This window comes from Nyctibius grandis, chromosome 19 (genome assembly GCF_013368605.1).
Source record: "Nyctibius grandis isolate bNycGra1 chromosome 19, bNycGra1.pri, whole genome shotgun sequence".
NCBI classification, from domain to species: Eukaryota; Metazoa; Chordata; class Aves; order Nyctibiiformes; family Nyctibiidae; genus Nyctibius; species Nyctibius grandis.
Window position 1 is genome coordinate 5193610 of NC_090676.1, and position 13859 is coordinate 5207468.

The window sequence follows — 13859 nt, forward strand, 5'->3', positions numbered from 1 at the left end:
GTTCAACACAAGCAGAGAATAATCATCCAGCAACCATGAAGAGGCCACAACCTGCAGAACAGAGTGTACCAGCTTCCTCTGCAGCAGCACCCAGAGATGATTACAGGGCTGGACAGAAACGCAGGCAGTAGGTTCAGGCAGCTCTTGCTCCCGTAACACCTGAGTAGGCAGCAGCCACTACCAAAGCCAAGCTGCTCCTCAGTTGCATTGGCTTTTTTGGGCTTCCACTGCCCAATAGATAGCACAGATGGTACCGATTCTGCAACACTCCACATAGAGAGATTTTTACAAAGAACTGCCTAAGAGTGTGATTGAGCTGCTGGTAATTATTTAGACTGAACTGTAACAAGCTAGACATCTGAAATGATTTAGAAGCCTAGAAGTTGTTTTGTTGGTGTTTTTTGTTTGTTTGTTTTTTCCTAGATATAATCAGCTTCAATAAATTCCAGGTCATCACACAGGACAGTTGACATCTGAGTTTAACTTCTGTCCAATGTATATTAAAAATGCGTTGCCTTTTACAGAATTTGGATAGAAAAATATGCAGTCAGTTACTTCAGCGGAGTTAAGATACCACAGACATAGCTCATGGGAAATAACTCTTGACAATGCAACTTACATCGTGCTACAGAAAGTTACATTTTTTGTTCCAAAGATATTTCATGTCAGTGCTGCTTTCATTTAATTATGAAGACTGTATAGAGACACATTAACATCACAAGTATGTTTCAGTTTATACTTAAAAAAATGAATTGCCCAATTAGGTTGGAAGTGTTTTATTACTTCTTTGAATTCATTAGCCATGATAAAATGTCCAAAGCACCAGTCAAGACAGAAATAAATAACACGATCTCATGTTAGAAAGTTGCAAATACAGTATATTAAATTATAGCAATATGCTGCTTCACACCAACTGATGTAGACAGCACACTAGGGAGACAGTAGTTTTACTCACGATCATTGAAAAGATCTATTACCAGAACAGGGGAGCTGCACACCCCACTACAAGCATCATTCTTTATCAATTTACTTTATGAATTTAATCAAGGGTTTGAACTGGCAATTTTGGAAGTTCAACATCCCCTTTGTTTAGAGGTAACAAGAGTGGTACAAAGCTTTTCACAATAAGCCACGCAAAAAGCCAAGGTTTTCACATCTTTGTAGTCTTTGCTTTCAGGTCTGTTCCTGCACTAAGTCAGTTTAAAGCCACATCTTAAGTCCTCCTTAGTACACAGTAAAGATAAACTCAGGGCAGGCAACATATGCAACATTAATATCATAATATTATGAAACTGCACTTCAGGGGCTTTGAGCAGAGCATCTCTGCAAGTTTATGGGAAGCACTGCATCGGTCAGAAAACAAAGGAAATAAGTCAGAGTCCCCTGGGGAAAAAAAAAAAATCCATAGAGAAAAGCCATATTAAAACTATTAAGGCAAGACCCTCTACAATTGCACACCACTTCAGGCCTGAATTAAATCATGAGTATTCTATTACTTAGATGTTGCCCTAATTTCTCTTTTATGGCCTACAGCAAAGTTTTCCACTGAAAAAAATAGTGAAAAAACACCCAAATTCTCTACTGAAAGCCTAGTAACATGTCATTTGTATGACATTTCTCATTGTCAGTAGAAGACCGTAAACACATCCTCTTCCAGGCAGGCATTTGAAAGAAATCATCTTCTCTCAGGGAAAATGGATGTAACGTATACTGTAGTGAAGTCACACAAAAAACATAACACATAAGGACAGATGCACTGTAAGATAAACAGCTTATACAACAACTAAAGTATGAAACATCCAAGACCCACTACAGTAGGTCAGATGCAGTAGAAAGCCAAAAGGAGAATCTCTATTTTTTAGGTTTAACTTCACCACTGCTTTAATGTAGATATCTGTACTTTAAGCTAAAGAAATTGCACATGAAAAAAATATACTTGATCATTCTGGTGAGGAAAAACATTCCCATGATTACTCAAGCTGAGAAAATTTTTTAATTAACTAAATGTGTTAAATTATGCCAGTGATTAAATCTTGTTATTTACAAGATCAAGTACCACTCTGATTCTTAGTAACGGTGCAGTATCTAAATTAAGATCACAGGGGTTGGATTACATTCTGGTTGCTAAAAGCTTTCTTTTTTAGCTGTCTATCCAGTTCTTCGGAGTTTTTGAGTCTGGAAGGAAGGAGATGAAGTCAAACATTTTTGTGCCTCAACATATTTTACATCTAGATCAATTTTTGTTATCTAGTCCCATGACTCAGTAACATGGTTTAAATTTGAAGCCTGTAACAACTGTGACATAATACAGAAGACAGCACATTTTTGTTCACAGTAACACACTAATTACTGTACTCACTGGTAAACTTCAATTTTGTAATTATTTTTAAGTACTGTGTTTCCAAATACCTCTACATAGAGCGCCAAATTATTCGTGTGGGACCATCAAGCTTCCTGATATTTTCCATATAATCCTTACAAACACCTCACAGATCACCAAACTTGTACTTTGAGGAATTCCACAGAAACATTGCACAGACTTTGCACAAGGGCTTATACATTCAAAGGCAGCTTTCTGGAGTGCAGGTCCATCCATTCACATCGGGGAAAAAAGTTCACATAAACTCCAAAAATAAGGAAATGAAGTGAAACCTAGTGTGACTTTACACCAATAAGAACAACAATAAGGACAATTACTATAACAAACAAAATTAAAATAACAAGCATCTTCCGATTCTTCTTTTGATATTGCTCTGCCTATAGAAACAGAAAAGAATTAATATTTAGGTTTGTGCAAAGCTACAAAGTACAGACTCTTGTTTAGTGTAAGGGAAGTACGTGTATCTCAGAATTGTTCTTTGGTAACTTGACATTTCATACAATGTATATTGCAAGCAACTCCCACAAACTAACTCTGGTCTGCACCATAGACTTCAGCAAAGGTAAGTGTACACTGAAGGGACATTTATGTGTATTAAACAGCAAGCTCTACAAAGAGCAACGCATCCTCATATTGGTTAAGCAACCTCACTGTGACTTCTTTTCTGCAGTGCTCAAGAGGGCCCTATGCATCCACACAACACCTAAGATACACAGAAGACGATACTTCATTTGGAAGAACACCGAGCTATGAAGACCATGGAAACAAGATCAGGCAACTGCGTATGTGAAAGTCTGAACAGTAAAAGCTGTGAAGATGTTTTAACTCATTTATTTTGCTGATAAGATTCCTGTACTATATTTGAAGGACATCAAAATTCACAACAAAACTTCATTTTTTAATAGGCATTTTTATTGTACCTGGTTCAGGTCTGCATTTTCATTTAATTTCAAATAGAACCAAAAGCTTTCTTTTTCATTTGGTTCTTAGTTTTTTGCTTCGTTCCTTCTTTCTTCTAACCACATTTTCTCATCCCTTTCCTCTTTTTCCCAGGGGAATTAAAAGGAGGCAATGCGGAGAAAACTCTCCAAAAGCCAAACGAAAGTCTGCTAATAGAAGCTAAACAAAACAAAACTTACATTTAATTCTTTTTAAATTAATAAACCTTCAAAATTTAAAGGGAAAAATATATTCATTCTTCTCCTTTATAGTCCCTAGAAAGTAATTATTTATTATCAGATTTGCTAAAGAGGAGTTCTTGACCTGAAACTATGTAACATGCAACCACTGTGATTATTTACTTAACTAGGCTTTAAGTATCAAAGCCTGACAAAGTATTAGAGCCAATTCCAATTTTCATGTGAAGCAGGAATTGGTAACTAGTGATTCTTATCACCAGATCTGCAGTGAATTAATGCAATTTCAGTGAAAGTGCTGTCTCAGTAGTTTGTAATAATTATGCCAATTAAAACAGAAAAGAAAATTGACATTATAGATATTAAACCAGAACCAAGTTACCAAAGTATTAGAAACAGCAGAGTGTATGTTTGATAATACTATTCAGACCTGTGTATATGCCTTCCATGAGAGGTGAAAAAATTCCTATGCTGTACTGAAAACAGGTATATATTGCTTCAAAAAATCCATACTCCTATCAGCAATCCAAACAGGGGTTTGCTGACAATTCATTAACTACCACTAGACTAGGAACAGCATTGATTCCAACAGATTCATTTATTTCCAGTTCAGTTTGTGCAAATTGCTTGCAATTACTTTAAGCCTTGTTCACCAATGGTCAATGCCTTATTTTAGTGATCCCCAATTTACTTTTATGTATAACAAAAATAAACAATTTATTTTGCTTTTCCTCAAACAGCACTTTTTTTGCTGTCCATGTATTAGAAGTCTACCATAATATGAAGAAGTTGAGTGTGCAGTAATAAGATGTCCACGTTTCAAAAACAGAATGTTTTACTTAAGAGACTTTTGCATAAATCTCTCATTCTACTTTATTTCCAGCAATGGAAGGAATGAAGTGAGCTGACAAGTCAGAACTTAGCTTAAAATCAAAACAAAACAAAGAAGCCAACAAAACAAAACAACCACAAAACTCTGTGTTCTGCTGCCAATTCAAACTTTTCAGATGTTCATAGTAAAAGCTTCACATTAAAAGCATAAAGTTGGGCCTAACTTCTAATAAATGTCAGATGCTAAGAGAAAACATTAAAAACTATTCTTGCTGCTCACACTATTGAGATAATGTTTTCAAACTAGGACATATCAACTGACTGAAATGTATAGTGAGGTACGCAATAACCAGTCCTATTTCACAAGTGCTGGGCTCTCAAAACAGAGGAGGAATTGCAGACAGGTCCCACCAGGTCAGCAATATAAAGATCAAAGCACATTGCTTGGATGCCCACAAAGTTATTGAAGAAATTAACACTAGGCATCACACATGATGTTAACAAAAGTTATACAGAAAGTTCCTACTACAGTAGAGTTGGACATTTTATACTGTACAGCAATCATTTCTAAAGGGGACAATGTCCAATTAAAAATGACTGAACAACTTAATGGCTATTAAATTATAAAATATTATTAGATATGCAAAGCAGCTTCAGTATTCTGTCAGCTTACCTTATGTAGTTGTTTTAGACCCTCTTCAGTTTTCATACATGACTGTTCGACATTGTAGTCAATTCTATCTAGAACTGTTCCCTAAATAAAATGGAGAGAATGAGCACCAAATTGAACCTAAATTAACTTCATAAAGCAATTATTATGAGCAGCAGAGTAATTAACACTCACGGCAGCTAATGAACTATGTAAACTATGAACTTTCACAGAAGAACTAGTTAGGACTTCATTAAAGGACCTTCTTGCTCAATGCCTATCTGGCAGCTCTGTCACCATCTCATATCACATCTCTTAATTATCACCTTATGTCTAGTTCAGGTGGTTTTGTCTGACACATTTAACCTAAACTGAATCTCCAGAAGAATCCCAGAACTCTGGGATTCTATGGGTTTTTTTCAGTCTAATGTCCATAACCAGTTGAATTTTTTTAATTTGCTTTTTCCATTAATTCATCTTCTGGCAGATTTCAAGCAGAGGAAAACCTTAGGCTGAAGAAGTAAGTTTGGAGAAAGCGAGAAGCACATGAATACAGGACGTTACAACAGTAAGAGTCTGGAAGCCTTAACACTACATGGAATCTCCTATTTCTTACTAACACTGTGGTGTCGATGTACCTGTTCTACTATCATTGCTCCCAGGTCCCTAAATATTTCATTGAGATCGGAGATTGACTGTACAATCTGACGGATTTCTCGTTCCCGCTCCTCCACCATCAATGTGTTTTGCTCCACCAATGCTAGCTGGTCATCTGTAAAACCCTGTTGAAATAAAAGATTTAGATGTTGAACTAACATTAACAGCATGAAAACACTAGAAATAATTGTAAATATTGTAAGATTTCATAACACAACAGTCCTTTTGGAATTTCCATAGTAGACAACTACCTAAGAAATAATCTTATTGTATTTTAAAAACAGAGTTTCAGGGCCACTAAAATAACTTGGACAGCTATTTATAGTTTTAGAGAAAATTTAAATCTTGCATCCTGCCTGAACACCTGAACAACTTTTAAAAATAAGACCTGTCCTAAAGAATGTTTTTATTGATGTACAAACATAGTACATGTATCTTGAAGTTATAGAATATCTGATTGATCAGCATTACAGAAAGTCCCATAATGTCAATGGTCATTAAAATGTGTAAAGAAAGACACAGCAGCAATTCCAATTTTGTTTTAAACTGTAGACACCTTACTGTTTTTGTCTCCCAAGGCCATTCACAACAGAACACTATCCTTCCCCCATCACACTTATATAGAGATAGTGAAAAAACCTTATACACAAGATTAGCTGAAAAGCTGCCTTAACTTTTTCCATAAGTTTTCAGTTAAACATTATGCATTACTGTTAGAGTATTCTGTGGCACTATTAGATCAGATGCAAGAGAACAGACCCCACCATTGCTTAGAAATGCAGTACCCCCAAACTCCACGACAGAGTAAACCAAAGAAGTGTGTCTGGTACTGCTGTGCGACATACCAACTTAACTGTGCAGAAACAAATCATTACACCATTATTTGCAACCATCTGTAATACTGAAAATCTTCAGTTAACACTTTAGAGTTAACTTTAAAGAGTGCCACATTCCACCCAAACTCAGAATCACACAATTTTCTAACAATTACTCTTGCATCTGCCCAGAAAGGTGCAATGAAAAAAGACCAGCACTCTATTTACAGACCTTCTAGTCCCTTGTCAGTCATGTAAGGAGAATTCAGTAGTCAAACTGAGTTCCGTCACACTGCAACACTGAGGCTGCTGGCACAATAGTCTTAACATTGCAAGAGCAGTACTAATTAGGAAAATGTATCACAGAAATCTGCAGAAATATAATTTCCATGTAGCTTGGTGCTCATGGAATATCATTTTGATATTTTCATACTAGAATTAAAGGCACATTAAAGAGTTTCTTCATATTTAATCTGTGTAATAATATCTTAACTTACCCTATCGTAAAGTGTATCATCCTCCCCATCATCCATCAGTGGGACTGAGGTGTCGAAGAAGTGTTTGGATCTTTCTTCTCTATTCTTCATGCCTGTAAAAGACAAACTATGTTTCAGCATAATATTTACACACACTAAAATCAGAGTAAGAGTAAGGTCTGAAGCACCAGACAGAAAAGCACAGGAAAGAAAATCTGACTAATAAATGACATAAATAGCAGTATCTAAAATTTAACTGTCACATAGGCTTACTATTTAACAAAGTGTAACAAATTCAACCAGACTTTCAAGACTCTGATTAAATCAGTGATTTTAAGTAATTATGTTCCATTAGGTTAAAAAAAATTAGGTAAGTTAAGAGCCTTAAAATGCAATCTCTCTAGGCTATTTTCTAACAAATTCTCTTAGGAACATGCCTCATCTGAATTGTGATCCTGAGTTCCACCTGTGCCATTTATACCCTGGGAGGAAGAAATATCATATCAGTATTAAATTTGAAGATCAAATTTTTGTGGGCTTCTTCCAAGATTAAAATTGTCTGCCATTGTGTTTTCAGCTAAGTAAGATTATTTTAGAGTTTTAAACAGAGGATACTCCATTTCCAATCTGTCTATGGATGCAGAATTTTAATTTATCACAGACGACCTTTTGAAGTTTTACCTATCACAGACTACTAATCAATAGCAGGTATCATGTCTGAAGACAAATGGCTGCTTCACCGGTGTAACAGAAGTAGCTTTGTAGACCACAATTTGAGAAGCAATGACGCATTAAAAATGTGGATGGATGAAATACACTGGTTTCATTGGTATATTTAACCATGACATTTCTCCTTTAGCAGTAAGAAACAGAGACAGAGTAAACCAGTTTGAACATGGGCTGTGAACCAGAAACTCCCAAATTCTAACCTTCACTCTAATATACCCCTGGTGTTCCTGTGTGTATCACCTAACCTTTCTGTGCTTCAGTTTTCCCATCCAAGAAAATAAGCACATCTTAATCAGTGGTTTCCACAGAAGGTGCCCATGTATTACTGTATCTCTTATGCTTACGTTTGAGATAGTCAGACTGTGCATGCCTGAAGTTGGTGGATAGGTCCTGAAGGGACTGTGCTAAGGAAGACACTACATTCCTGAGAACACGTGCTTCTTGTTCTGTACAACTACGTGACCTGCTCTGCAAGACCTGGACTGCTCTCTGACATCTGTGAAATAACTAAGAAAACAATTCCATTAGTAAAAAGCATACAGCAACACACACTTTAAATATCACATTGGAAAAGTTCCAAATAGAAGACTAAATATTTTGATTTCTAGATTTTTAAAATTAATTTCTTATTGCCCAGTGCAATGTTTAAAAAGGTATGGAAACACAGAACACAGATGAACAAACAACTTAAAGCTAACAGGGTAGCAGAGTAACCCAACTACTTCTGACCAAATACATTTGCTTCATTATAACTGCTTGGATCTGAAGCCTCAGAAAATTTTTATATATATATATTTCTCCGAGATATCTGTAAATGTGATTTGCTTAAGTCTCCCAATCCTATTCTCCAAGTAGAAAAGCAAACAGGTAAGTAAAAGAACAGGGAGGTTGGGTGACTTGTTGGGAAGTCACTGAGTCAGCAAGTGCATACCAAGCACAGAGCCCAGGACTTCTAGTTCACTTTAACACCGATTACAAGAGAAACGTTCTACTCAAAGGAAACCACCGCCTCATCATGATGCATTACAGATATGCCACACTGTCAGTTTAGAATTGAAAGCAGTCTGTACCTGTGTGATCTCTTGGGTTGTTATCTCTATTGCCCGTTCTTCTTCACTGCTGTCATCCAGTGTTGGTCTGTTTAGATGTTTATCATGAAGACTGGCTAACTCTTTCATCTTCTGTTTAACCCTGGCAATATCATACTGAATCTAAAACAGAAAGCCCAACAAAGAAAAAATGGAAGTGACTCATGTTTCAGAAGAAAAGGTTCTTAAGAATGCTAGACAAAAAACACTGAAAGAAATCCATAGAACATAAAAAGCAGACCAAAGATCATTAAAAAAATTTTTTCCTTTAAACAAGGGTGTCAATTTAGAAGCCACACTTATTTTGACTACTTCTATCATAAAACTTACAGAATTGAGAATGTAACTGTCAACTCTAATAAATCCCTACATGAGAAATCAAACTCTGTGTTGGATTTGCCACACAACTTACTTCGTCTGCTCCGTCAACCCATTTGGGAGGTAAGCGTTTTGTTACTCCAATTGCTGCTTCAGGATCTAAACTTATCCCCGATACCAGTGCCATACGATCATCAGCAAGCTACATAAGATAAGACAAGACAGCAAATTAATTTTACTTAAATTAGATCCAAATCCTTTAGCATTAGGAAAAACTCCATGTATGCCATCCCATAAAAATTAACCTCAAAAATGTGTCTGTGCATGATGCGGGTATGATCAAGCTCCACACCTCCTGGTTTGTCCCCATATGCTAACGACCTACATCCTCCCACTTCCTACAGGATCTGAAAAATGAAACTTATGCTTCGAATAAATACTTAGCAGATTTTCAAGGAGAAAATATGGTCTTGCAGTGAGAATTCAAGTAATTCTCATGTTGGTACATTTCGTATTAGACAATGATTCACAACCAAGGGATCACTAATCAATGGTGCAGCATGGTTTATATTGGGCCAGGCAAGTCTGACAATCTCATTTGTGAAAATCTCCAAATAAAAATGTTTATTATATCTCCAAGAAATAAAAATAGTATCCTGTGATTGTTCTCAAACAACACTGTATTGAGCCACTCACCTACTAGGCAGGTGAAGAACAAACACTCTTGCAAACTGACATACAACTAAAATTGTTAGATTATTTATTTAATGGAAATTAAAAGGTGCTAAACAAAAATAGCCAAAGCGGTGACCACTCCACACTTCCCTATATCACAATGATAACAGCATGTGGGGCCACAGAGCAACATTTAGCACTGGGGCCAGAGACGCTTCCAGTCATCTTCCGCCTCTGAGAGGCAGGCAGCGGAATGGATGGAATTGGAAGACAAATATAGATCTTGTTGCCATTTGAACCAGGATTTGTAATTTCAGAGATAAAATAATCTTCCTTTGCTAGAGATAGAAAGAGGTGGTATCGTCAGTGATACCACTTGAATCATACCTAATTACTTCACTGTTTGTTCTCCAGGAAAGATTTTACACAAAAACTTCACTTCCTAGTTTCTCCCAGATTTCCGATTTTCTGTTTTTCAGGCCTGGAAAGCTTTGTTGTTCCCCACCCCTTTTAAAAAAAAAACAGTCCCTCTTCCTTCCTGGCAATTCTTTTCTGTTTTTTATCCCTGACCTTATTTCCTGACCAATAAAGTTTGTACAATTTACACATAGCATAAAAAATAGTTAACAGCTTCATTGTACAGAGTCACTATATCCCATATGTATACAGTAAATCAGATCAGTTCATACATGTATCTATAAACGATGTAACATGATATCACAAAATGCTTGTTGTCTCTATGCAGCCTTGTCCTACTGTACACAGAGACACCTCATCCTAGATAATGAAATTTAATAAACCAGCAGAATAAAGAAAGGAACATTTTAGCTCAACAATGTATGCTTGATGTGCCATGGCAGAATAAAATGTGAAAAACAATACCTCGTCCAGCTCCTGAAGTGATTTGTGGATCCCATCAGCCCCATCCAGTCAGAGACAGCAAAAGACAAAGGGAAAAAAAGATACATAGGACAGATATAGGGTATGGTCAGTTGAGAAAATACTGATTTATTTTTTAAGCATGATTGTTTACCAAGAACAAAACATATTGGCTTTTAAAACACTGCTATTCAATAAATACATCATGCTATTGTACTTTTTAAGTCAGCATTGTGCTTGATGCAGACTTAAAAAAAAAATATTTCAGTTGCTTGGTAAACAGAAAGAATGCAAGAGATCAAGTTAAGAGCTTGGTTTGTTTTCCAAAGTAACTGCAGAGTGAAGTTTCTAGTTACTAAAATTTTGGGTAGAAAAACTGCAATAGAATACATTGAAGTGTGACAGCAAGGGTAACTTGACTGCAGTATTCAACGCCCACTGGTGAGTTAGAAGGTTTGAGTATGACTGGAGGATCCACATACAAGCTTTTGTAAGACACTGACAAGCACCCCAGTTATCACAGGATAAAACAGACAGCAAAAGACAAAAAGCAAAAGCAAATGTAGTACACGCTCACTTATGTACACACTTCAGTTGTGCTCTAGTTTCAGGTAACGTTAATCCTACATGCATATGAAAAATACAAGGCTAGTATCTGCAACGTATCCGCACCTTCTGTATTCATCAGTCTTTGTACTGTGGAAGGCAAGTGTGAGCAATAGGATACTTCACTGAAAGATTAATAAAGCAAGCATGTCAGATCTAAAACAAGGACAAAATACTTGTGGTTTAACAAAGCAGCAGGCTTCAACTCATTATCTCTTTTATCCTACACCAAGCTTTTGAAACAGGACTATACTGTTAAGTATGCTACTGTGATTATCCAAGTTTTAAGGAGTGGCTGACTGCCCACATGAGAACCCATCTTCCAGGGCAGAATGCAATTTCTGACAAAGCTCTCTCATAGTAACAGATTTCTTTAGCAGAAGCCTGGAGAGTGAACTAAGGTGAGCCAACGTATTACAAGCCAGACTTTGCAACACTGCCCTGCTGGCATGCAGCAGCTGTGCTCTGGGGATACCACCCAAAAGAAAAGGTAATTAGCAGCAACTCTGACCTTAGCAACATCAAAGGCAAATAGCTCACACTACCAGCTTTACACTTCTTGCTAAAATAGTATGCTTGTAGTAAGTAACTACGGAACTCTCAACTGTCCGCCAGGATCAAAATTGAGCCACTAACTTCATCCACTGCACAAGAGTGACAATTTCCAGTCACTGTCAGCTTTGATTACATTTGAATGAGCATCCTAGAAAAGTTTCAATTAACATTAACACTGTAAATAAACATTTTATGCAAGTGCTAAGTGTTATTGCACTCTGTTGAGTAAAAGTGTAGTTTCACTGCTCAGTAGTCTGTACGAGAGTTTAAACTATCACTAACTTTTTGAGGTGATATTTTTTAAAAATAAAAAAAAGTTATATTAATATTGGCAAAAGCCCATGGTAACAAGAGCTAAATGCAGTGCCAAATTCAACATGTATAATGCTATTGATATTTCCTGTTCTGCAAATGCAATTTAATATGTAGCTTGTTAGACACAGGTATAATAAAGTTAACAACGAACAAACACCATTCAACAGCAACTCATCAGTTGAAATAAAATTTGCAGCACGAAGGACTGCTTTTCCTAACACAAATGCATTAATGCAAAGCATTTTAGAATGATGAGACTGCCAGCAGATACTTACTGGTGCCTATTACAAATAAACAAGTTTGAACAGGAAGTGCAAGAACCTCAGGAGAGCTGAGCTGCTGAGCAGTCCATCACAGTCTGACTAGCTCAAAACTTAGAAAAAGCGGCATAAACTGCCACTGAACAAACTGCTTTTTGAATTTCTGTAATGAGAACTCATACTAGAATCTACTGAGTCCCCTCTCTCACAGATGACTTCCAGGGTTATTTGTATTTGGGGAAAAAAAAAATAAAAATAGCAATGGACATCAGAGCAAATTATGGAAAAATTCAAGCAATGTGAATAATCTACACTAGCATATTAAACGGTGCCCACACTGAAGTGAATAGAAGAGTCCTGCTCTATGAAATAACTTGGATATTTTTCTTTAGGGAAAGGAGGCATCAAAAAGCGCAACGGACAAAAAGCCTCATGTCAATGCTAACATGAAGTTATTAGCACAATAACTGTATTTATTATTTATGAAGTGAATAGAAACGTGATCAGTACAAAGACAGATCTCTTCTATTCATTTTATGTGAAGTAGTAGGAAAAAGGTATCAACAAGGTGGGGAGGGAGGGGCAGAGGGGGAAAGTACAGAGGACGGTGGGGTTTTAAGGAGAGGGCTTAGAGGAGGGAGCTAGGGAGGGCCGGGGCGGGTGAGGGGGGACCGGGGAAGGCTGGAGGGCAGACGGGAGGAGCGGGGCACACAGCCCTAGGCGCGGCAAGGTACAGTAGGATGAAGGGAGGAGACTCACCGCAGGAGCCATGCTACGTGAACTCAGAGGGCTGGAGGAGCCGTAACTACTCACTTGCTCGGCCAGCAGCTGCCGGCTCTGCACCGCGTTGTTCCGCAACAACAAGAACGCGTCCGTTAGACGCCGGGTGGCCATGGCCTACAGCCCCAGGGCCCCCTCGCCCCGGGGCCGCTCGGCGCCTCGCTGCCGGGCCCTCGGCCCTAGCTCAGCCCGGGGCCCGCGGGCAGAGACGGCGGCCGCCCCCGGCGAGGCCCGCTGGCCGCTCACAGGGCCCGGGCGGAGGCCCCCAGCGCCGGGCCCCGCCGGCCGCCGGCCCCATCCATCCCCCCCGGATCCGACTGCAGCCCCAGCGACAGCCCGGCTCACTTCCGCGCTGTGCATCGCTCGGCGCCTTCCGCCCCGCCCACCGCCCCGCTCCGCCCGGGCCTGCCGGCCGCTGCACCAACGTTCCGGCCCGCCTTGGGGCCGGGGTGCAGCAAAAACCACACATCCAGCCCAAACAGCTGTAAAACCCACTTAGGGCTGACAGAGCGCAGCCCTCTGCCGCTCCTGGCCTTAGCGGGGGGGAGTGTGTGGGCGTTAGTGCCTTATGTTGGTTGCCCATAATGACAGCCAGGTGTGGGCCCTGGAGAAATGGCAACCCCTGTGCCTCTATGCCTGTCTCTGGGCTCCCTCGCTGGTGGCTGGGCCCTTGCCCTGCCTTTCCCTGGAGGGGTTGTCCTGCCTTTCCT

General features: G+C 38.7%; 1 protein-coding gene across 4 annotated transcripts; it reads right to left on the reverse strand.

Annotated features, from left to right (window-relative positions):
* Window positions 1–760: 760 nt before the first annotated feature.
* On the reverse strand, window positions 761–13432 carry STX16 (syntaxin 16). Of its 4 annotated transcripts, none has more exons than XM_068416419.1 (8): window positions 13129–13429; window positions 9174–9281; window positions 8744–8884; window positions 8018–8180; window positions 6966–7057; window positions 5635–5778; window positions 5021–5101; window positions 761–2757 (listed from the first exon to the last, which is right to left on the reverse strand). In XM_068416419.1, the coding sequence occupies exons 1-8, from the start codon at window positions 13261–13263 to the stop codon at window positions 2653–2655; spliced, it is 969 nt and encodes a 322-aa protein (XP_068272520.1). In that variant the 5' UTR covers window positions 13264–13429; the 3' UTR covers window positions 761–2652. The 4 variants fall into 4 exon arrangements, with proteins under 4 accessions (XP_068272520.1, XP_068272522.1, XP_068272523.1 ...); XM_068416421.1 differs by having other exon boundaries at window positions 13183–13427; XM_068416422.1 differs by lacking the exon at window positions 13129–13429 and adding an exon at window positions 10637–10643.
* Between the last annotated feature and the right edge of the window lie 427 nt (window positions 13433–13859).